Raw genomic sequence first — 24,006 nt, 5'->3', positions numbered from 1 at the left:
GACCTCCTCTAGCTGCACTAGTTGAAACTTGTTAATCAGAATAGTTTCTATGTTGCATAGAGATTCCTTTCAGATTACATTCATTGTTATTTCAAATTCTGAGAGTTCAAAGCCAACTCATGCTGAAGCACTGTCAAATTGTCTTGCCCATTGAGTATTGGTTACAGGCATAGGTATGGCCAAGAGACCTGAGTTCTCTTCCTGCCTCTGCTGATGCCTCAACTGTGTCATCATGGGCTAGTCACTTTACTTCTCTGCACTTCATTTTCCAGTAAAACAGGCACAATAATGCTCAGCCCACTTTGTAAAGTGCTGCAAAATGTATGAAAGAAAAGCTCCAGATAAAGTGCAGAATATTACCATTATTCCTATACTGGATAGTCTCACTTGCCTCTGTGCTAGAGTGTGAAACACCACCATTAATTATGGATAGGATTTATCTTTGAGTCTTAATTTTTCTTCAGGTCCTGGACCTAGGCTGTTTTGAATCTTTGAATTTTCTGGGGAGTTTCAAGGGTTGAGAGGAAAAGAAAAAGCATAAGAAGTGAAACTGAACCCGAAAGTGTGGACATACTGAGTCAAATGCACAGTTGTAGAACGTAGCAATGCCAGTTGTCACAAAAGCAAACATTAGTTGAAATAATGTGTACCAAGGAGGTGGAAGGGCAAAGATGTAACCCCAAAATCCACCAACAGGCAGAATGTTGTGCTAAATTTTATTTCAAAAAAGGGTTCATTAAATTATTTCCATTAAGTGTAATTGTAATTTGCTGCCTTACATCTCTCTCTAGGCTGTTTGTCATGTGACAGCCTTGCCTTTCCACTTTCTCAGCTTTTTACTTACATGACCAGCTGTCACCACTCAGTTTGTTTCAAGTGCAGCCCATGCAAGGGGCTATAACACTTGAGATAGAGTCAGGTTTATATTATCAGGAAACCATAGGAACTAATGTGGAAGACTTGAAAAATTAAACTGAGTAAAGAAATGTAGAGATGTAGGGAACACTCTTGCTTTGCTGAGAGCCATACTAGAGCAGTAGCACTTGGAGAAGCAGCTGAAGGTATATATACTATCAAAGAGCCACAGGAAGTGGCTTGGTGGGGTCCTGGACTAATATAAGGATTCTTGGGTCAGAAACCCTGCCTGTTCAGGGAATGCAAAACCTTCCTTCACTCTGGACAATCTCAGGCAAGTCCAGGGGGGATCACCACCATATTTTCCACCCCACACCAGTCACTTGCCATTGATTTTCCCCTGGTAAAGTTTTATCTAAGCCTTAAATCACCAGATACCTAATGAGTCACATTCAGGATGCCCCTGTATCCTAGACAGCCAGGAATACCTCTGGTTTCAGGGCCTGGTTGAAATCCTTGTCTATCTGCTAACATTCATGTGTTGTCCTGTTTTTGTAACCCTTCTACATGGATCATCTGAATGAAACACCAGCTAATTGAGTAGGTCAAAAAGGAGGGAAAGGAAAATTGCATTACTGAGCACCGTAGGAGTGGACAAACTGTGACAGGAGGTCATCCCTGGGTCCAGTCACAGTGCCAGCCCACCTACCTGTCTAGGGCTGTCTGCCTCAATCCACTCACCATGCCTTAATGTATCCAAATCAGATGGAAAAATGCGGGAGGCTGCCCATTTAATGCCCTGATGCCAAGGGCATAATACACAGCTCTGACCTTCCCTTTACCGTGTGCCATGCCTCACAGATGGGATCCACAGAGACTTCCAACTCCACCGGCCCCATTGCTGAGCCATACTCACCCTCTGGCCCAACTTGGCCTCAGGTGTCTTTAGATGTGCCTGGGCCACATGCCCCCTCTCTGGAGCCTCTACTTCCCACACACATTCTGGGCTCCCTGCCTCTCATTGGGCTCCTAGCCCCTCACACTCTGCCCCTGCACTGAGGTAACTACTCCATCAGTAGTTATGCCCCTTAGGCTTCAGGCATCTGTCAACATGCCTGGACCCCACACTCCTTCAGGCCTCCCACTAGGCCTCGGGCCCTCCTGGCCCGTGTGCTGTCACCCAAGCCTGGTACTTTTCTGTCAGAGTGTGCTCCCTTAACCCTTCCCCTCCACTGGGTCACCCACAGGGTAGTGAGGGCTGAGGCTTTCCAGCACCCCATATTCGCCTTTCACTAGGGAGGCACTGGTGTGCCATTTCAGGAGACTGCCCTGCCACAGGCAGCCCCACCACACTATCCAACCCCAGCAGGGTTTAGTTTAAGGTCATGCCACAGGACCAAGTGCAAGCCTACCTGCCCTGGTTTTATTCCTCTTACTGGGCTCCTGGATGTTCTCCCTGGGCCGCTGTCTCCTGGGCACTCTTTTGCAGCCTCCGTCTCATAGTCTGCTCTTAGTCACTGGCCCATCTGTCTCAGACCCCCTCATTGGATGCCTCCCATCCAGCAGCTGAGCTTCAGCCTCCTTCATACCAGCCTGCTTGCTGGCTGACCACCTGTCCTCTCTTGCAAGTGATGCCCCCCCCCCCATCAAGAGGACCTTCAGCCTCTTTTAGGCTCTGGCCCCACCTCTAAGTTATTTGAGGTACCAGCAGCTCTCTGCAGCCCTGGCCTGCCCCTTGCAGTGGGCGTACTTGCCCTTCAGCCTGTTGGCCCTGCCCCCCTTGCATTGACCAGTTAAGAGTCTGAGGATCAGTCTGACAGCAGCTGACCTTCACCCTCCGCAGGGGTCCCCTCAGGCCCCTCCATACACCAGTCCTCTCTCCCACTGGGCTTGCCTGGTGCCCCACCAAATTTATATCAAGCAGCTGTTCACTCCACTGGGCTCATCTGAGCCCCTGCCTTCTGTCACTCCCAGTTCTAATCAGGGGCTTACCTAGCCCCTCCATAGGCCCACAAACTATAAGCCCCTTTCCTAGGCCCTTGTGTGCACAGCCACTCTTATTTCACTGTCCTGGCCCCTTGCTCAGGTCCCTGTGCACACTGCCTCTCTCTAGGCTGGCCTCTCCACAGCTCCAGGTCTACAGCCACTTCCCCAGAGCTTGGGACCTCCACTAGGTCCCTAGGAACCTCCTCCTTCCCCTCAGTTCCTATCCTTAACCTCCAGGTTGTTTCTGGAAGCAGCAGATCTCAAGCTGGGCAATGTTACCTCAGCAGCATCCCTGCCAGCTCTGCTCCTTGGGGCCTGCTTTTATATTGAGGCTGCTCAGCCCTGCAGCCTCCTGGCTGTTACGTGACCACCTGATTGGCTCTGCTGTCATCTGCAGGCTGCCTCACAGTCTCCTTATGCCCTTACGGTGGCAAGCACCCAAAGGTGCTCCACCACACACACCTTTTTCTCATGCTCTGTAAGTTCCATCTCTCTGACCCCACCAAAATCATCCTCAACTGCCCTCTTCCAGGCCCCTAGTCAGAATGTCCTGAATTTTCATTCTTAAAACCTGGACAGCCTATTCATATTGTACATGCATCCTTTAGGGGCTCTTGCATACAACCCCCACTTATGAAAGAAGGTGGTACATGTACCATCCACACCATCTCGTTTTAGAAAAATACCATAGATATGTATGATAAATTCAAGATTCATACTCATTGTATTCTGACAGGGGATTAAGCATGCAAAACTCCTCACCTTCCAGTCCAACCCCTTTATGCTATCATGGTATCAACTGGCCAGAAATTTGACCTAAGGTTTCAAGTGAGGAAAAAGGCACAACAGGGCAGTGTCAGGTCCTAGCTGCCAGCAGCACAACCAGCAGTGGCAGCTGTTAATTTGGCTTTCCTCCCCACAAATCTGTGCCCAGGGCTGCTGCTCCAGTTAACTCTACCCGCTTAGTTATGGGACTGGATGAGGATTCCCCTGGTTGGGGAGGAGCAGCTGTCCTGGTTACGTGCACCATAATGCCTTCTAGCATAGGAGGCATTTTGGGGGACTGAGAATCACATCCTAGGTGTCTTAATCCCTGGGAAACGTAGGTTTACAGAATGGCCCCAGGGGGGCATAGGTGGGCTATCTACACGTGCAACTAATGCAACACAATAACACATAAACACACATGGTGCTGGAGTTTAATTCTCCCAGGCACCACGTTTATATGTATGTATTTGCATGTCGAGCTGGGTCAGAGCAGCCTCAGCTGGCAGGGGGGGCCCCAGGAGCTGCCTGCCAGCCCGGGGCTACTCCAGCCTGGCTCAGCATGCCTCAGCCAGCCCTGTCAGCATCCATGTGTGTTGCTGTGCACTAAAGAATGACGCCATAGGATAGTACTTGTGTTTACAAGTACTAACCTATGGCAGAGTTAATTAGTTTCCTGCAGCTTAATAGGGCTACATGTGTAGACACTGAGACTTTCCTGTGGAGCTAATTAGGCAGCTCTACAGTAAGCATCTCATGTAGATGCACCAAGTTAGAGCAATCCTGAGTCTGCTGTAACTTATGCTTGCAACTCCTATAGCTCCACAGCTGTAGGAGGGCACAAATGTGGACTTTTTGCTTCTTGCCCCTGCCCCATGTTCTGCATGAGCTGTAACTCTTCAAGACCTGAGTATCTAATCCTAGTGTTATTAAATTCCATTATTTTAAAGGGTTAGAAGCCTCTCAATAAGAAAAGTAACCTTTGGACTGCTGAGGATGGCTGTGTGTGTCCTCAGTATCCTGCCCTGAGTTGCCCCTGTTTTACCACAATCCACTCCTGCTCCCCTCACAAAACCCTCCCCTATTTTCTCCACTCCTCCTCCATGAACAAGCAAAGGACCTTGCCCTCCTAACCAGTTAGGCACTACTAATGAACCACTCTAGGTTCCTACCAACTTCTCTCCACCCTAAAATATTTTTGATTTCTAGTTCCTACCTTGAGGAAGACTGGTGAGAGGGCAGGTAGGGGTACTGCTTCCTTGCAGGGAAGGTATTGTCAGTTTAACTCATTTGATTAGAGTGTGGTACTAATAACACCCAGGGTCACAGGCTTGATCACTGGTTGGACTAGATAATTTCTTGAGGTCCCTTTCAGCCTTGCTGCTCTATGAAATAACCAAGGACTCACTGCAAGCAAGAGTTCTCATTTTATAGTACTTTTCCAGCAACCATATACCTTCCCCTCTCCTTCTAACGGTGACTGCCATTTAGTGACTACGTAATCCACTGGAAGTTAACCAGTCCCAAAGGGCCTTTGTACACACCACAAAATTGACCTTTAAAGCAGGTTAAACGCTCTTTTGCACTGCTTTAATAACACTGCTGTTTGCACATTTGCGGCGTATTGCACGTTAATGCTGCTGCTTGCACATTTGGCAGCCTATTGTGCATTAAATGACTTTAGGACACAGCAAAATAAAACATGACTGAGGGGTTTTAGTTTGCTTCCCTAGTAACCGGGGAGGGAAGCAGGAAGCACTGGGCTCTGTGTAGCTCAGGGGCTGTGCAGGCTGCCCGTGCAGGCAGGCTCCACTGAAGGAAAAAAAAGAAAGCAGAGAGCCTAATCTTTTCTTTTTTCTCCCCGGAGCCTGCCTGCCAGCCTGAGCTGTGCAGGGGCCCAGTGCTTCCCTCTGTGGCTGCAGTGCCCCCCCCAGGACCATCCGGGCAAGGTGCCTGTGGGTGGGTGCCACCTAGGGGGTGCCACTACTGCCGCGGAGGGAAGCACTGCCCCCCACCACTCCAGCTCAGGGACTGTTCGGCCTGCTGGCAGCTCCCCCTCCCCCTCTACTGCCGGAGAGGCAGGTAAGAATTGGGCCCCAACCCCTGTGTACATACCATGGGGGTTTACTTTGTTTTAAATTGAAGCAGGGTTTTTAAAAACCCACCACTTCAATTTAGGGAGAATTAAACTAAAGTAAACCCCATGGTGTGTACAAGCGGCCCACAAGCCAGGTTATGTCCAGAAAACAGATTATAGCTGATTTATAAACAGGGCTATCATACACTGTTCATTCTGATCTACTCCTTATCATCATGATAAAGACCTAGCACTTAAGACTTTATGGGCTACACTTTCTGAGGCACACCCTCCTCTTCTCTGGGTATAGATAAATTGCAGGAATAAATGCCACTATTTTGACCTGTAATTAATATGTGAATGCAAAACCTGTAGGTGCAATAAAGAAGGCTACATATTATTTCATTCATACATTTCTTTCAGCAGCAGTATTGCTAATACTATAATTTAGCGACTAACACTGTAATGGCACTCAAAGTGAATATAACATCTATTTTGTGTAACATCTATTGCTTCTCAGCCTCTTGAAGGCTCAGATCAAGTGTTATATTTAATCTTGCAGCTAATTATTTGTCAAGTTGCTTTAAGGGTGGTGGTGGACCTGTAGAATGTGGGGTGAAACATATATCACAGTTCTCCTTAACCTTTAAATCTAAATTTCATGATGCATTTGTTAGTGCAGTATATTTGCTGTTTCCACCTGTGAAGAAAGCTTTGGGCAGAGCCCTCACACTTTCCATAACTGCAGTCCTTCTTAGAATAAAACATTGTTCTCTCACGACCCTCTACCCCTTCAAAGAGATTACTTTTCCTGTGTCCCAGTACTTCTACCCTAAGAACAGCCCGTGTCCAACCCTGCATTTCATTAGCACATTAGCTTAGTTTTTTTCCCTGGGTGCAATTCACAGCCTGTCTTCTGCACAGTGAAACCACAATTACCACACACTCTTTGCATGTGCATCTTGACTAGCCGTTTTTTGTGAATGAGGCAGGCCCTATAAAGAAAGAATGAGCTCTGATCCAAGGTATTAAGAACTGCAGAACAATAACCTGTAAATTTAGGGTCTGGTCCTGCCTTTTTTGCACACTCAAAGCTCCCAATGGCATCCAGGAGAATTTTAGCTGTGCAAGGAATGCAAAACATGGCCCCATAACTCTTTGTAAAAACTAGTTCACTTTTGAACAAAAAACACGGAGTTAACCCCTCCACAGCCATCACTCCATGCTATTCATTATCAAAGTAATCTCACATTTTTGGCACAAATGAATTGTTGAGAATTTCATGTTGCATTTGTCGCAAAAAAGTTTGCAGTATTTAAATACAAATTATATATACTAACTGCAACAGAGTACCCATGTGAAAAGGATTTTCATTTGCCTCCTTTCTTTAATAGAAAGCAATTATTTTAAATGAATATTTCATCAAAGATTATCAAAATACTTATGGTACAGTTAAAATGGTAGGGCATTATCTTTATATTCACAACATTTATGCCAAATTTAGTATGATGCCGATGTGTTTTAATGACTGTTTTTACTTTGTTTATAAACTGCATGACGAATTTTATAGAAAAGAAAAAGTATAGATATTGCTTTAAGAAATCAAAAAATAATCTGTTCAATTTTTATTTTCAAAAGACCTGAAAAGTCCTATATTGCCTCTAAACCTCATCAGGGTTTTATGACTAATCAGAGTGCTGCATGCATTGAAAGGCATTTTCTAACTTGTGTTGTATTTCATTATTTGCTGTCACTGGTTTTACACTAGAGTAAGGTAAGTACTGTCCCTGAATTCATATCCCATGCATGTTGCTAGTATGGCTACAGTACTTTTACAGACTCTTTCCCAGAATTTTGTCAATGATGGTGCTGTAGAAGAGGACATAGACTCACTTGTGCTCTCAGTGACCACATCTATGTGAGATGCTACTCTGGTTACTGTGTATTTATTTAGTACTTGTATAAACAAGTACTAAATAAATGTGCAGTAACCCGAGTTACTGCATAATAGCACCAGCAAACATATTTTTGTGATGCTACTGTGCAGTAGCCTAATACTACTGCACAGTAGTGTCACATCACTACTACACAGTCAGTGTCTTGTGCAGATATGACCAGCATGCATCATTTTTAAGCTGGAGTATCAGTGGGATTTGAGCTTTGCAGGATATAATCAGCACCTTGCTCAGCCAACCTTTCAGTAAAATCAATGGGAGTTTTGACTAAGGTTTGAGAGCTGCCTTCAAGGTACAGAGTGCTCCAAATAGGCCTTGAAGTAGGAAGGAAATGGGGGTGCTCATCAATTTGTGTGGTCCATCTCTGACCTCAGGTAAAATTCCCATTGTTTTCAGTAAACAAAGTAGTCTTCAGCAAATGAAATAGCCAAAATCAGCTCCTGTATATCCATAAATACATACAGGGTAGGGTAACTCATGACCACCCAACTTAGAATATCAACAAATCTTTATTTGGGGTGTTTCCAGTTTTATTACAAAAACACCATTATTGCTGTGCCATAGTTATCCAGCTGGGCATTCCTAATCAACATAGTAGTTAAAAACAGAGTTTGAAATCCTGTTCTTATTGAGTCAGTGAGAAATTGACAGTAAAACCAGGATTTCAGCCAGAATCTGTCACCAAGATGATTATAATAACCAGGGTTTCTAATTTTCTGCAGAAAGAAAATGGAAAATCTCTGCTTTAAAAACACAAAAATCTGTGTTTTTCCGCAACCTGCCAAAAACATGGGGCAACCCGCAGCAAGTGGCTCCATTACAGCTCTCTCATTTTTGCTGAATTTTTTGTCTCATAGTCAGTCAGCAGTATGTTTCTCCATCTCTCCCCCCACCCCTCCCCGCTTCCCCCCAGCAGATTGGCTGAGGGGCAAAAACCGCAGCAAAAGTAAGAGAGAGCAGAAGTGGGATGTTGCCATGCTTTCAATAGTTTATGGAAAAACACAGATTCCACAGTGAATGGAAAACTAGGATCCCTGATGATAATCAATTTATACAGGTTTGATAACTCAGCCACAGAATTTACTAAACCTAGCTATATTTATTGATTGGACCACTTTGCCTTTGCTGTTTTCTAAGGCTTGTTTCAGGTCCCAGTTTGGTCTGAACCAAGAAGTCTTTTTATATTAGGTGTAAACAAAATTATGAATTATAAATACATAGTCTTGAAATTGGAATATATTATTTACCAAATTTTCTTAGTCCATGTTTTATATTTAAAAATATTGAGGGCTGCAATTCTGAAGTGTACTTTCAGAGACTGAAATTAGACAATAATCAGGTCAATGTACTTAGGCTTAGAAGACACAGAAGTAAGTACTTTTCAAAAACAGCTTTGTTGCACATGTTTACTGAACTTCCCTGGTAGGGGTTATCATTGTACTATGTGGACCTGATGCTGCAGGATGTACACAAGTGTAATACCACTGACTGCAGTAGAGTTCTTGGTATTTGCTCAAGCAAGCAAGAGCAGAGTTAGCCTTCATCCCTTTTAAAGGCAAACCAATAGCCCTGACAAGATAACAATTGAATTGTGCAGTAGTTGTTTTCAAGGGTTTGTGCTATTTCCGCTGTCCATGATCAACAGATAACTAGTGACCCAGAGAGGGCTCTCTAAAAGTGTCCTAGGGGCAGTGATTGCTGAAAAACTTTTGCCATTGATAATGCATTTCCACTGGAACTGAAATGGTGTCTGAGGACCTTTTGCAGTCCAAAGGACAGTCCCATAATACTTGAGATTGAGACAGTGTCCCTCAAAAGCATTATAGTACCTAGCACATTTGGGGCACTGTGACCATATAAATAATAGCTAAAGCATCTCCATATGTAGTCTTCATGAGAAACCCTTATTTATCCTTACTTTAAATTCTATTTATAGGAAATACAAATCAAACTCCATGCTGCTGTATAAAGTAACTAAAAAGGCTTCTTAGACCTACAAAATCCAGAAAATGCAAAGCCACTTTCTGAAAAACATAGTTATGAAGATCTTAAGGTGATATTAACTGTAAGCACTATAGGACAATGGAGCAAGTGTCTGAGAGAGGTTGTGGTATCTCCTTCACTGGAATTGTTTAAGAAGCTGAATAGGCCACCTGTCTTGGGTGGTTTAGAAATAGCTCATCCTATATTTATGCAGGGGGTTAGATTACATGATTCTTCTAATCCTATAATCATATACTGTAAATCCTATGATGTTATCTTATAAAATACCATTAGGCTCTGTTCTTCTATTAATGTATGACAGTATCTTTAGAAATTCATGCATATCCACCCCAGGCCATAGAGTCCCTATGTACTACACTAACAGTCTAATCTATGAGGATCTCTCCTTTCACTTTGCTGGGCATAGGATCATCCCTTATAGCCCCCTTTGTCCCCCATAAGACAGGAGAAAGGCTGGTGTGTACTGCAGTAGGAAAAGATAAAGGTATATCAGAACAAGCAAGCTTTAGCTTTTGTGGCTTTTTCCAGATGCATATTGTTTTTTCTGGTATCCAGTTTAATGTAATGAGATAGGTATGTGTTCTTTCCATGTAACTTAGTCACCTAAGCTAGGACTGAGGCAGAATTTAGAAACCTACATGTGATATTGTGATTCTGAAAACCTCTGTCCAGTCACCACCTAAGCATGGAGGTGCCTTAAATCCATAGATGCCTCCCTGGTTGAATTTAAAGTTCCTCAGACACCTTGAGTTGCCTCTTTGCATGGACCTGGAACTATCTGTTTTGACACAGCTAAGCAGCTCAATGCCAGATGCACCCCAAAACTCTGTCAAGGTTCAGAAGTCAGAAATTCCTCTGTCCAAGTCCCCAGAGATGCTCAGTCTCTGAGCATGCCTGACACAGACTGACAGGATCAGGCTCTTCCCAGAATGCAGTGGTTGGAAGAGTAGCCTACTGGGTAGTGTTCTCCTGGGCTCCTGTTGAAGCTGTTCCACTGTGCAGAAAAGAATTCAAGATTCATTGGGTCAGGGAGCACAAAGAGAAAGAGCATGATACTGCAGCCTTGCGGTTTGAGCACTCACCTAAGAGAGGGAAGACCTGGGTTCTGGTCCATGCTCTAAAACTGTTCTGCATTAAACAGGCTGGATAAAATACAGGAGTCCCTGAAGTAGTGTGGGTTTCAGGGTCATGCTTGTACTTTCAACCTTAATGAATCTTGAGTTCAGTGGCCTAGCTTCAACAGGAGGTACAGGTTATATTTTCTCCCAGCTTAGCATTTGGCACCTGGGAGATATTGGTTTGGATAGCCTCATGCATTCAAAGGAGTAGAACCAGGATCTCCCATTTCATTGGTGAGGGTTTTTACCACCAAGCTATTATAAAAAGGGGGCACAGCCTCCTCCAGCAGCATTTTAAAAGAAAAAAAAAAAACAACCCTGCTCAGTTCATAGAAAGAAAAGGCATTAGGTGCCTGCCTGCAGGAGAGGGTTCTAGGCTGGAGATGGAGATGCCTGCATCACCTTGCAAGGTACCTGTGGGGCAGGACTTGAATTTCAATGCTGTTCTCAGTTTTTCCCTATTGGCCTGCTCTAAGTGTGCTGACCTTAGGCATCTCACTGCCCATCAGTCTAGCTATTCTAGATCCCATTTCAAGGTGCTTAACTCTCCCCATGCTTGGTATAGGGCACCCAGATGTCTCACATAAGATTCTGGAGTATGCCATTCCAAGCACCCAGAAATTTGGTGTTGCAGTATACAAGTAGACACCCAGATCCATTACTGGATCTTGCCCTTAGTTTTATATCATTACATTAAAGGCAATAAGCACTGTTCAATAGAGAGTGTATTTGGGTGGATACTAATAAAAAAATGTTTTGAACTATTTATTCTTTTTTTTTCTTTAAAAGGTGTCTCATTTTCCCTACTGCTATAAGACAGTATTAAACCAATGTGCATTAGTTGCTGTCAGTCCCTAACATACCAAATTGTAATAAATCACCCTGGTGCAGAATTTTCTTTCTGGGGCGAAAGCCATATAAAATTAAGCAGAAACCATTTTCTTACAGGCAGGTGTTCCAGAATAATGACTGCCATAACGCTGCTAGATGTTCCTGCCAAATACAGATCTAATTGTACCCATTCCCAGCAGAAGCTGGATTTAGTTTTGTTCCTTGCATATGGCAAAAAAAAAGATTTAGCATGATGTTTAAAAGCAGAAGGCTTGAAACTCTGGCTGGGAAGCAGCTTGGAATCATTTTTATACCCTAGGATTTGTCACAAATGATTTCTTTATAAACAAACAAATTAGACCCTAAATTAGTTGATGGAAAAGGGATCATTATGAAGGTGGAAAACATGTAATTCCTCTGTTTCCTTAATAGCCATATTCACTAAAATAAGCTTATGTACTAGAAAGGAACAGGGAATTGACTGCAATCTATGTATTTACTTTTCATTCATAAACAAAACTGACCACCTGCCCTGCCTCTGCAGAGAGCGAGTTCATTGTCTGGGACACCTCCTGCAAGCCTTTTATTTCATTTTGAACAAATATCCCCTGGATTGTGGACCTCCAGCAACAGTAGGTCTACCCAGAGCAGAGCCTCAAAGGCCTAACTGCACTCATCCTTTTCACCACTTAGGTACTGCAACTGCAAAGTGGGCACAGTAGACCCAGAGGGGCAGAGCCAGCTAGCCAGGAGCTGCAGGGACTCCAAGCAGAACATATAGTTGTCATGTCTTCCCTTGGAATTGCCCAAAGGAAGTTGGTGGCAGTATTACCCCTTGCCCTCTTTAGAGTGAACCTGCCTCTTCCCAGTACTCTGTGAATCCTTATGGGTTCACAGAGCTGGAAAGTGCATCAACAAGAGTGACTCTGATTTTAGTGTTGGTCTTTGGGTTGATTCTGCATCTGTTGCAGCTAGAGGAAATTGCATTAGGCCCTGTATCAGTCCATCTCATAGTGGATAGAGATTGTTCAACAGAACCAGCAATTATCGATATTGTTGTGGGCATGGCATGTTGGACTTGGTGGCAGATGTACTAATATGGTTTCCAGATCAGTTTCAAGGGAATATTAGTATTTGGTGCAAAGAGTACACATTGTGTTCTGAAGAGATAATGCAGTGGCCTGAAGCCTCAGGTCTGTAAGACCTGGACTTCCTAGAACAGCAGCTTCAGAGCCTGACAGGATCAACATGGCCACTTTTTCTCAGATATACTGCAGTTCATGGTGTTTCCAGTGGGGAGGTGACAAGAAGTCTCTCAGTTGAAGCTTTGACTGCAGTATGTAGATATTAAAAGGGCTGAGGGACTTGGGACTCATTAGTCTGGAAAAGAAGAGGCTCAGGGGGGACTTGGTGGCAGCCTACAATTATATAAGAAGGGTACATCAGGACACAGGGGAACAGCTGTTCACCAGAGCTCCCCAAGGGATAACAAGGTCTAACGCCCATAAACTGATTTAGACTAGACGTAAGAAAAAACGTTCTTTATGATGCAGTGTCCAGGATCTGGAACAGACTCCCCCCCAGAGGTGGTGCAAGCACCTACTCTTGACTCTTTCAAAAACATGTGGATGTATTTCTTGCTGGGGTCACTTGATCCCAGCTGACTTCCTGCCTATGGTGGGAGGGCTGGACTCGATCTCACGAGGTCCCTTCCAGCCCCTAATGTCTATGAAATCTACGAAATCGATAAATAGCCCATGATAACATCTTACTGTGTTTAAAAGTAGCGTTCTGACCCAGATTTGTTCCTCTCCTCCAATAGTTGTGTAACATACTATGCTACAGTAATTGCCACCCTCCAGACCAGAACTAGTTGCGTTAAAGTGATGTATGCATATGGATGGTTAAGTGCTTGGTGATTCATAGACCTGACAGGCACTATAGTAAAACAGAATATTCAGATTCTGTGCTGTAGGCCTTTTTTGGAGTCTCGTCTACCCAAGTGGATTTTGTTTGTAGCTTTAGTGACACATGTCTCTCTCTTGTGGTGCTAAAGAGAGTTTCAGGCAAAGCTACAGCCAAATATAGGTATGCCCCCAGTGGTACAGAGACTGGAGTGTATAAGTGCTATATCACCTCAAATCTAACTCTTCTGGGCCATATACAAGTTTGCATTTGCTATGCACAAAACCATAGGAAAGCCTCACAGAAGTTATATACTTCATTTGTAGAAACTAGCATGGCACAGGAAACTAAGGCTACATATACACATTCAAATAATCTGGGAGAATTCTCCCGTGTTTGTTTTCCTGGTTACAAACAAACAAACACACACCTTACTCAGAGCTTCATATACAGACATTTGAATGCTAAAGCCCTAAAGAGTGGAGACCTTGCAATACTGTGCAGCCAGGGGATCTCTGGGAACACATCACAGCATGCTCTGCAGGCTTCCTTAATCTTCCTAGTGACAGATGGCAGCAGTGCATAGGGCAGCCTTGGTTGGCTGAACCAGATTACTCATGGTCAGCCCATGGTTCTCTGCAACACAATATGGGGATTGTTAAAGGGGTGTGTTCCACTTCCTGCTGGAACACCAGAGTCCAACAAGTAATATACTGGCCATGTATACATGAGATGCTGCCTGTGCAGTCATTTAGTACTTGTAGAATGTCTGTACATTCTGTGGCTTCTCTCAGAAGAGAATACAGTCCTCCACAAGGGAGACAGTGGCTATGTCTACATGAGATGCTGACTGCGCAGTAGCTTGTTACTACTGTGCAGTAGCATCGCATGGCATGAAGTGCATACTGTGAAGAGCTACTGTACAGTCAGCGTTATCTAAAAGCTGTTCAGGGATGCTACTGCGCAGTCATTTAGTAGGATTGATTTGGATTCAGCCTCAATCAGGGACAGCGATTTGATTCATTGATTTGGATCATTGTCCCCGATTCGATTCAGCTGAATCCAAACTTGAAGATTCAATGCTAATTCGGAGAATCAGCGATTCAGACATAGACACAACATTAAAGTTTTTTCTACATACCTTGAGGTAGCAGGTGTGGCTCATGATCACGGTGATGCTGGGGTGCACGGAGCATCCCACAGGAGTGGGAGGGGAGCCCTCCACGTGCTCGGTGGCAAACCTGGAAGGGGACTGGAAATACTTCCAGTCCCCTTCCAGGTCTGCCAAGAAGTGTGCTGGGGGCCCCCCCATGCCTCCCCAGTTTGGCAAGCCACAGGGGAGCCCTGAGTGCCCCCCCCCCGACTCAGGAGGCACCAGTCGCCGAGCCGGGAAGGTGCAGGGGAGCCCCCCTGCTCACTCCTTGGTGGACTCAGAAGTATACCTAAACTGCTTCTGGTCCACTTCTGGATCTGCTGCTAAGCGCACTGGGGAGCCCCCCACACTTCTGTGGGACACTCCATGTACCGCAGCATCACAGCATTCACGAGCCACCTGCTACATAGAGGTATGTTGAAAAAACATTTAAAGCTGTGTCTATGTCTGAATCACCGAATCTTTCTGAATCTCTCCGAATTGATTCGGAGGGTTCCAGTTTGATTTGGAGAGATTAAAGGGTCCTCCGATTCGATTCGGATTTGGGAATTCAGCCACTGAATTGGGCCAAATCTCTGCCAAATTGAATCAGGGACTGAAGCTTCACACAGCCCTATCATTTAGTACTTGTTTATAAAAGTACTCTGGTTACTGCATAGTCATTTAGTACTTCTTCAATCCAGTCAAACAAGCTTTAGTTTAAGTGCATTCCCCCACCCCCACAACCATTTTTAAGATGCTGGTACATGAGACATGGTGACACTTTAATTAGAACTATTCTTGAAGCCACTTTAATTAAAGTACTGACCCCCCAGAGCATGTATAAAAGTGCCCATGGTTTCTCCTGGGAGAGCTTCAACTCTCCCAGGAGAAACCTGATGTCTGCACCACTTGTGAATTACTATAAAACAATGAGAACGATAAATTTTCTCTGATGTAAGTATACAGAAATCAGTAGAGCTTCACCAGATATGCTTTTGGCCTCATGACTATAATGTTCAGCCATAAGGAGGGAATTAAAAGGTGCACAGTTCAGAACTCAAGTTTCCCTGTTGGAAGCAGTGGAGAGCCCTCTCTTATTTATCCTACTTACTGTGTCAAGAAGAGTGATAGTTCTGGAAGTGGGTAGATGCACCTGATAGCCAACCTTGGTCAGAAGGCTGAGTCCTGAAGAACGGGCCCCTTCAACCAACATTAATATTATGTATATTAAAACATGGTGTCATGGGGCGGGGCCTAACGAGCGGCCGTGAAGCTCCCTAGCGCCCCTTGCCATGCCAATTAGGCGATTCAGCACCCTCTGATCCTCGCCCGCCACATCTTTGATGTTAACTGGTTCAATTGGGGAGGCTGCCTGCAATCTCCTACCACACGGCGTTATGGTAAACTATCCCCATCCCATATGGGGCAACTCGGTGCAACCTCAGCCTTATGGGCAATGCGTGCCTCCAAACCTCCCCTTCAGCTCGCCCCAAGTCTCGTAGCTGTTCCTGGACGTTATTAGGTCCTTGCCCTTCGGCACCACTCTCTGGCACCCCTGGGCCCATCACGCCTGGGACCCCTGGGTTTGCTCCACTCTCTGGCACCCCTGGGCTTGTCACGCCCCGGCGCCCACTCTCTAGTACTCCTGGGCTTATTGCGCCCTGGCCCCCCTTCACTGGGCTGGTCATGCAACCTGCGCCCCTCTACTGGTGCCTTTGGGCTGGTCCCGTAACCAGCGCCCCTTTACCAGCACTCCTGGCCCAGTCACACAACCTGTGCCCCTTTCTCTGGTGCTCCTGGGCCAATCACACACCCTGCGCCCTTCTGACCCTCTGGGGTCCCCACCACAGTGGATCCCCTGTGGGATCCTTTCCTGCCCACCCCGGTGGGTGTCTGTAAACTACACGCGCCACCCCCCCCCGGTCTTCCCGCCCTCTCTGGGCCTATGCCGCACCTCCCGCGCTCGTGCCGTGCCTCTCGTGCTTCCTCGCCCTCTAGGGGCCTATGCTGCGCCTCTCGCGCTTCCTCGTCCCCTCTGGGGCCCTTGCCGCACCTCTCGTGCTTGGGGCTCAGGTGGCCTGCAGCCGTGCCTGGCCCCTTGACCCTTTCCTGGGTCGTTTGCCCACACTGGACAAAATATCGCCCTCACGGGCTGGGGTCTCTACACCCCACACACCGCGCCTCACTGGCGCAAACAGCTGTGCCCCACTGGCACCGCTCGCTGTGCCCCAGCGTGCACCAGGAACCCCCAGATTATTGGGGAGCTCCCATGAGGCCTCCTGACACCCCTACCGCCTCACCTGGTCCTCCGGTAATAATCACAACTCAAAACTATAAGCCAGCCAGCTATAAACACAACATAAGCCCCCCGAGCTTATAATACCAACTCCACTCTATGCTGTCTCTCTCTCATACCTCCGTTAGGGTTCTCTCTACCCCTGCATCATTGCAGCTGGTCAGAGTGGTCAGGCTGCAACCATCGACTCAGGCTGCCCCTGCCCCTGCCCCTGCCCCTGCCCCTGCCCCTGCCCCTGCCCCTGCCCCTGCCTGGAGGGAACTGCTCCCCAGGCTCTGGCCTGGGCTGTTTATATAGGCCCGGCCCTGCCCCTTTCCAGTCACCTGACCGTCCTGGTTGCTACAGCAACCAGCACCCGAGTTGCCCCAGTGATTGGCAGCTCCTTAATCCTATTCTAGGAACAGGGCACCTAAGTGTCCCTGTGACACCTCTCTCCCTCTCGGGTTGAGTCTCCTTAGGAGCGGGGCGCGACAGTGCCCCGCGACACATCCCCCCTTCAGTTCAACACTTACCGGGCCGTTCTGTTGCTCTGCAAGATGTCCCATTTCTCAAAGTTGTTCTTAATAACTTTTCTTTTGCCAGTATACAGCAGCATCTAAACTGGGGCAGACGTTTTAAGGTGCCCCTAACTCACCTTTTACCCAAAGGCGTATCACATGGGATTTGCTGGGGTTTACCCGCCACAGGTAGCCCCCCCACATTAGCTGCCCTTGGTAGATTGCCTACCTCGCCAGCTGCTCTTCCGCCTGCTCTTCATGGCTTCCATTCTCTTGCCCTTCTCCGAGGTCCTTCCTTCCCAAGAGCCTGTCAGGTTCCTAGTCCTTCACGATGTGTCTGGGTATCTTGGAGTTTTCCCCATATTTCCCATTGGCAGCTCTGTGCCTTTTGGGCATCTTCTCTCCTCCAAAATTCCACCCGGCCCTGGCCCGTGTACTTTCCTCTAGGCCCTTTATAAGTGTGCACAAAGGCCACCTTTCCAACTTTCTCCTCGATGGTCTTTCTGAGGGTTTTCCATGTAACCTGTTCTGGTATACCGCACGTGTATAAATACGGTCTCTTCTCAGGCCCTAGTTTCCACGCAACTGAATGTTCTTCCCTCCTCTGCTCATAAGCCTGGGCTCCATTTTCCTTTTGGGATGGCCTCACTCCCCTAGTCCTGTCCCCAATCCTCTGTTCGTCTAGCCCTAGATGCATGTCTATCGTTGCACGACCCCCGTCCTTTAGACACAGGGTCTCCCTCCTTAGAGAGGCCTTTTCTTTCCCCTTTACTGTCTCTCCCTCTACTGGGCCCAACAACTCTTGCTGTCCTGAGCTAGGGGATATTCTCTCTCCCTTGCCCTGCCCTCGGGCCATCTTCCCCACCTGAGTTTCTAATTGGCTCAGCCTTTGTGAGTGGAGCTCTTGCCACTGGGTCCACTTCAGCTCCCAGTGTTCTAGGAGGGCTGATTGGATCTTCTTAAACCAGGCCTCTCCTCACTGCTCTGTGAGGCCCTCCTCCCGGGTGCTCCTCTCCAACCCTCTTGACCCGCTCTGCTCCCTAGAGCCCTCTGGATTCTGGTTACTGGGAGGTTCCTCCTTCCGCAGACCTTGTGGAAGGACAGCCTGGAGGTCTTAACTCGTGCCTCAGTTTGCCTTAAGGCTTCTATAAGCAACCCTGTCTCCTGGAGTTCTAATTGTGTGGCTCCCACATACTCTGCTAATTGGCCTTCAAAAACCTCCAACTTTCCCACTAGGCTGTCTGTGTTCACCCTGGTTTGTGATTCTTGTTGACGCCCACTCTCCTCTCTACACCTCTCAACCTCTTGGAACTGGCTGAGTTCCAAGGCCGCTTGACTCTTTATCTCTAAGAGCTCTTCCCTCAGGGTTTGCAGTTCTCTCTGCAACTGACCCTGCTCAGTGATGAGAGACGTCTCTTTGCCCTGACTTTCAGCTAGGAGAGTCTTAAGTGTCTGGGCCTGTTCCTCAAGATAGTCTTTTCTTGTCTGCAGACTCTGCACTTGTTCCTTTAGCTCCTCCTTCTCAACGGCTGCCCTCTCCCTGGCTAATTGTCTCTCAAGGTCTTCCACCTTCTGCTTGAGCGGGCTCACAGTCTCTATGACCTGCAGTCCCCGCTCCATTAGGGTCATGGCCTTTCACGCCTCCGCTTCCCTAACCTCACGGACCTCCAGGGTCAGCTGGTTATTGGCCTCCCAGAGCCCCTGTATTTCCCTTTCCAATATTTGTTTCTCCCCCTGTAGCTGTTCATAATTCTTCAGGAAAGTTTTTACCTTTTCCCATCTCCTGTCCTACTATCACATTCTCCCTCTCTATCTGAGCCCGGGCCTGGCTCTGTTCTTCCCGCATTTGCCTCACCTCCTGTTCGGCCTCCAGGCAGTCCTCCTGCCACTTAGCTCTGTCCGCCCGTAGCTCCTCAATCTCATCTCCCTGGCTGCGGGTCTCTTTCTGAAGGGCTTCTATTAAATCCTTGGCTACCTCAAATTTTCGTGGTAACTGTAGCTGTCGGGGCTCCAAGAGCCTGATCCCTCCAATTCCCCAACTCCACCTGCATGTGGCACAGTTTATCCTCTCTGTCCTGGCTTTTCTTAGCTTCCTGGGCCATTACTCATTCTAATTCCTTAGTTTTCTCTGCCTCAGCAGCTAGGAGGCATCTCATTTCTTTTACAGCCCCGTCCCTTTTCCCCGACACTACCTGTCATTCGAGGGTAGCAGCTCTCGTCTTTCTTTCAGAGCCTTAACCAATCCCAACTCCTGTTCAAGGTGAGCTACTGTCTCCTCTAGCTCACTCATTCTTAATCTCCATGCCAGCATTTCTGGCCCTTGTCCTTCTAGAGACCTTTTCTGGTCTCTGTCTGTGCCAACTCCCATCCATCGACTCAAGCTTTCAGTCTTATCCCAGCAATCCGTGTAATAGGCATCCATACCTGGTTCTGCCTCGGGGTCTGTAGTAAACCCCCTTTACTGCCACATCCCGGTCTCAGCCCCAACTCTAGGTTCGTTCTTCCCCCCCCGGGGAACACGGGTTTCTGACCCATGCATGGCCGGTTTCCTGGCCAATGCACCACTGTCACAGGGCGGGGCCTAGCGAGCAGCCGCGAAGCTCCCTAACGCCCATTGCCGTGCCAGTTAGGCGATTCAGCACCCTCTGATCCTCGCCCGCCATGTCTTTGATGTTAGCTGGTTCAACTGGGGAGGCTGCCTGCAATCTCCTACCACACGGTGTTATGGTAAACTATCCCCGTCCCATATGAGGTGACTTGGTGCAACCCCAGCCTTATGGGCAATGCGTGCCTCCAAACCTCCCCTTCAGCATGCCCCAAACCTCGCAGCTGTTCCTGGACGTTATTAGGTCCTTGCCCTTCAGTGCCACTCTCTGGCACCCCTGGGCCCGTCACGCTCTGGTGCCCCTGCCTGGCACCCCTGGGCTCGTCACGCCCTGGTGCCCACTCTCTAGTGCTCCTGGGCTTATTGCGCCCTGGCACCCCTTCACTGGTGCCCCTGGGCTGATCGTGCAACCTGCGCCCCTCTACTGGCGCCTTTGGGCTGGTCCCATAACCGGCGCTCCTGGGCCAGTCACGCACCCTGCGCCCCTTTCTTTGGCGCTCCTGAGCCGGTCACGCACCCTGCGTCCCTCTGACCCTCTGGGGTCCCCACCACAGTGGAGCCCCTCTGGGATCCTTTCCTGTCCCCCCCGGGCTTCCCGCCTTCTCAGGGCCTATGTCGCGCTTCGTCACCCTCTTGGGGCCTATGCCGTGCCTCTCGCACTTGGGGCTCAGGTGGCCTGCAGCCATGCCTGGCCCCTTGACCCTTTCCTGGGTCGTTTGCCCACACTGGACAAAATATCGCCCTCACGGGCTGGGGTCTCTACACCCCACACACCGCGCCTCACTGGCACAAACAGCTGTGCCCCACTGGCACCGCTCGCTGTGCCCCAGCATGCACCAGGAACCCCCAGATTATTGGGGAGCTTCTGTGAGGCCTCCTGACACCCCTACAGCCTCACCTGGTCCTCCGATAATAATCACAACTCAAAACTATAAGCCAGCCAGCTATAACACAACATAAGCCCCCGAGCTTATAATACCAACTCCGCTCTATGCTGTCTCTCTCTCATACCTCCGTCAGGGTTCTCTCTACCCCTACATCATTGCAGCTGGTCAGAGCGGTCAGGCTGCAACCATCGACTCGGGCTGCCGCTGCCGCTGCCGCTGCCGCTGCCGCTGCCGCTGCCCCTGCCCCTGCCCCTGCCCCTGCCCCTGCCCCTGCCTGGAGGGAACTGGTCCCCAGGACCTGGCCTGGGCTGTTTATATAGGCCCGGCCCTGCCCCCTTTCCAGTCACGTGACCGTCCTGGTTGCTACAGCAACCAGCACCTGAGTTGCCCCTGTGATTGGCAGCTCCTTAATCCTATTCTAGGAACAGGGCACCTAAGTGTCCCTGTGACACATGGATATTTTTACTTCTGATTGTATTTGAACACAGATTGGCCATTTCCTGGATCTGATACACACCCAAATTCCTTGTACTATCTTTGACTTTTCTGAATGGCGGGGCAGATATGGATCAATAGCCACAAAGAGCAACAGCTGTGCCCCGCTTACTTCAGGGTAGTTGTTAATCAGCTGCCTGCAGCTATAGTCTCCATTTTCACCCATAATCCATATTAAGACTAGGCCCAGTTCTAGGTACTGAGCAAGGAAGTCGTTTTCTTGGGTGCTTACAGAAGTCTCAGCCTACATATTTCCCATTTTTCTCCCTTGGGATGTAAGCTTTCCCTTTATTTGACCTCACCAACTTTAAGGAAAGACCTCTGCTTGGAAACAGAAAAGTGTCTTTCTTGACTTATCATTTAAAAATCTGGTTAGTCTATGTCTTTCATTTCTTTAATCTTCTTTTAAAAAATTGTTCTCTTTTTAAGAAGCTTACTGGAGTCACCCCATTCAGGTGTTTCCTACATAATAAAAGCAGGAGTTATCAGACACAGCAGTATATTCCTTCTCTTCTCAAAAGAAAGGAGTTACCAGCATCTCTCCCACTGAGGACTCTATAAATGAGAAAGACAAGGATTGTTGGAGTACAGAACAGCTTTAGAGAAATGCCCTATGCTGAGAAGGCAGAGAGTGTGCATACAGCTTTAGTGAATCCAGCCCTAAGCAGCACAGAAATATTAACATGTTTAGAGCTACATCCTAAAATCCTGAATGTCAGCAAAAACAAACTGGGCCTGATCCTCACCTGCCTTGTACTTGCTGTGCAGTGGGGTCAGTGCCAGATTATGACATACTAAGGCCCTACGCTATGTCCATTTTAAGAGGCCCCATACAATAAAAATAATCCACAAAATCCATGAAAATGGATTTTCATGAAATTTTAAGATGAATTATTTTTATTTCTGCACAAATTTATGAATGCAATATGAATAACAACTGTATGTATATTTTTGTCATATTAGAATTAAAAGGTCCAGAGCTTTTTTTATTTAGAGGCCCCTCATATGGTGAGGCCCAAAGCTGTAACTTAAGCCTAAATCCAGCACTGAGTGGGGTAGCATGCTACCATAGTCAAATGGAAGCATTTTACCTCACTTTGCACAGGCCTAAAAGTCTACACAAGAGCAAAGGAGTACCCAGTCCACCAGCTGATGTTTCAGAAGGGATTCTGAAAATGTATGTTAAGAGACTGATGTTCTTTTCTTCCTCCCTCCCTCTTAATTTTAACAGCACTCGCAAACAAAATTACATGATGAATTTTTCACGGCAACATGGGCTCAGGCATTTCTACAACAGAAGACGAAGGTCACTTAGACGATACCCATGAAGAAATGAGAAATTTATTTTTCCTCCCAACATGTGATGTGTTGCTTTCCATTCTTTAAATCTAGCACTGCGTCTGGTATCAGGACTTTTCCGTAACAGGCTTGGTAAAAAACTGAAAGCCTTTCTCAAGACAGAGTGTACACTACTTTTTCGCACTGTGAACTAATGAGAAGTGACTTATTTTCTCATAGGTAAATGTTTTAATGTTGACGTGTCTGTGAAAAATTGTGATCTGTTGTAATATCAGTTACAGTGGCAGTATTGGAAGTAAGAAACTAATTCTGTTTAACAGGAAAAAAAATTTAAGCACAAAGACGTTTCAGATGTTATGTTTAAAAAAACTACATATTAAGTACAGTATTTAACATTCTTTGTCACATAGCTATTTAAGTGCACTGTATTTCAGCTCTGTGTCATATTTTATGATTAAGTTATCATTGTTTGTCTTTGTATTCTCTTCTACAACATGACACATCGGCACTGTATTTACTTGTTATGTTGTTGTAATATTTTGCTGCTGATTTTTGGGCTATTTTTCATTCTGATAACATGCATAAGAGAAACTGAAATACCTAATCAAGTTAATTGCAAAAGTAGTTATATAAAGACGTTGATATCCTGCAGTCTTACTCTTTGATATGTCTGTTGGTTAGCATTGTTTTGTGGATAAAAAGAATGTTTGGCATTAAAACTTTTTCTACTAAGCAGCTGTGGATGAAGCCCCAAACAGAAGTTCCCATTTCCTTGTTTAAAAGTAATCAGTTCTCTGTGGCTGATTTACTTACAGTAACTGCCATTTGATGTCTGTGGTAATGGAGTGACTTGTAAGCAGTGAACGTTTCATCGTGTTCTATTTGGTGTTTGTTTCTATTGCGGGTCATGTTTGTATCTTCTGATAAAGTTGTACCTACACCAGCAACATTATAATGCCCCTATAGCCCTAAACTGTCTATTATCATAAATAAAATGTTTCACTTTATGGTGAACCAAGCTAAAGATCCATGCTTCAATAAAGATAATGTCAATGAACAATTTTGATGTTAGATTTTTCTAGCTAACTGAAATTATTAAATAAACAGCTTAGTTTACTTACCCAGATTCTAATATCTTGCAAATTCTCTAGAATATTTTTCAATGTTTAGTAGATAGTGCTTCAATAGCATCTTTCTTCTGAATGATTTACAGGCATTAGCTAATGAAGCATCCTAAAACCTCTGAGATATGAAAGTATTTTACAAATGAGGAATTTGAAGTCATCAACTTCTTGC

The 24,006-nt window shown here is 46.6% G+C and overlaps 1 protein-coding gene across 1 annotated transcript in view; it reads left to right on the top strand.

Annotated features, from left to right (window-relative positions):
- RELN (reelin) overlaps positions 1–23,770 on the top strand; it is a 567,367-nt gene extending 543,597 nt beyond the window's left edge. The window contains exon 64 of the mRNA XM_090041978.1: positions 22,643–23,770. Coding sequence (XP_089898104.1) covers positions 22,643–22,739 — 97 coding nt within the window. The 3' untranslated portion in view covers positions 22,740–23,770. The remainder of the gene's footprint in view (positions 1–22,642) is intronic.
- Positions 23,771–24,006: the final 236 nt, after the last annotated feature.

The sequence above is a fragment of the Crocodylus siamensis genome, chromosome 4 (assembly GCF_052110815.1).
Source record: "Crocodylus siamensis isolate JL-2025a chromosome 4, ASM5211081v1, whole genome shotgun sequence".
NCBI classification, from domain to species: Eukaryota; Metazoa; Chordata; order Crocodylia; family Crocodylidae; genus Crocodylus; species Crocodylus siamensis.
This window is presented reverse-complemented; position numbering and strand designations above follow the sequence as displayed.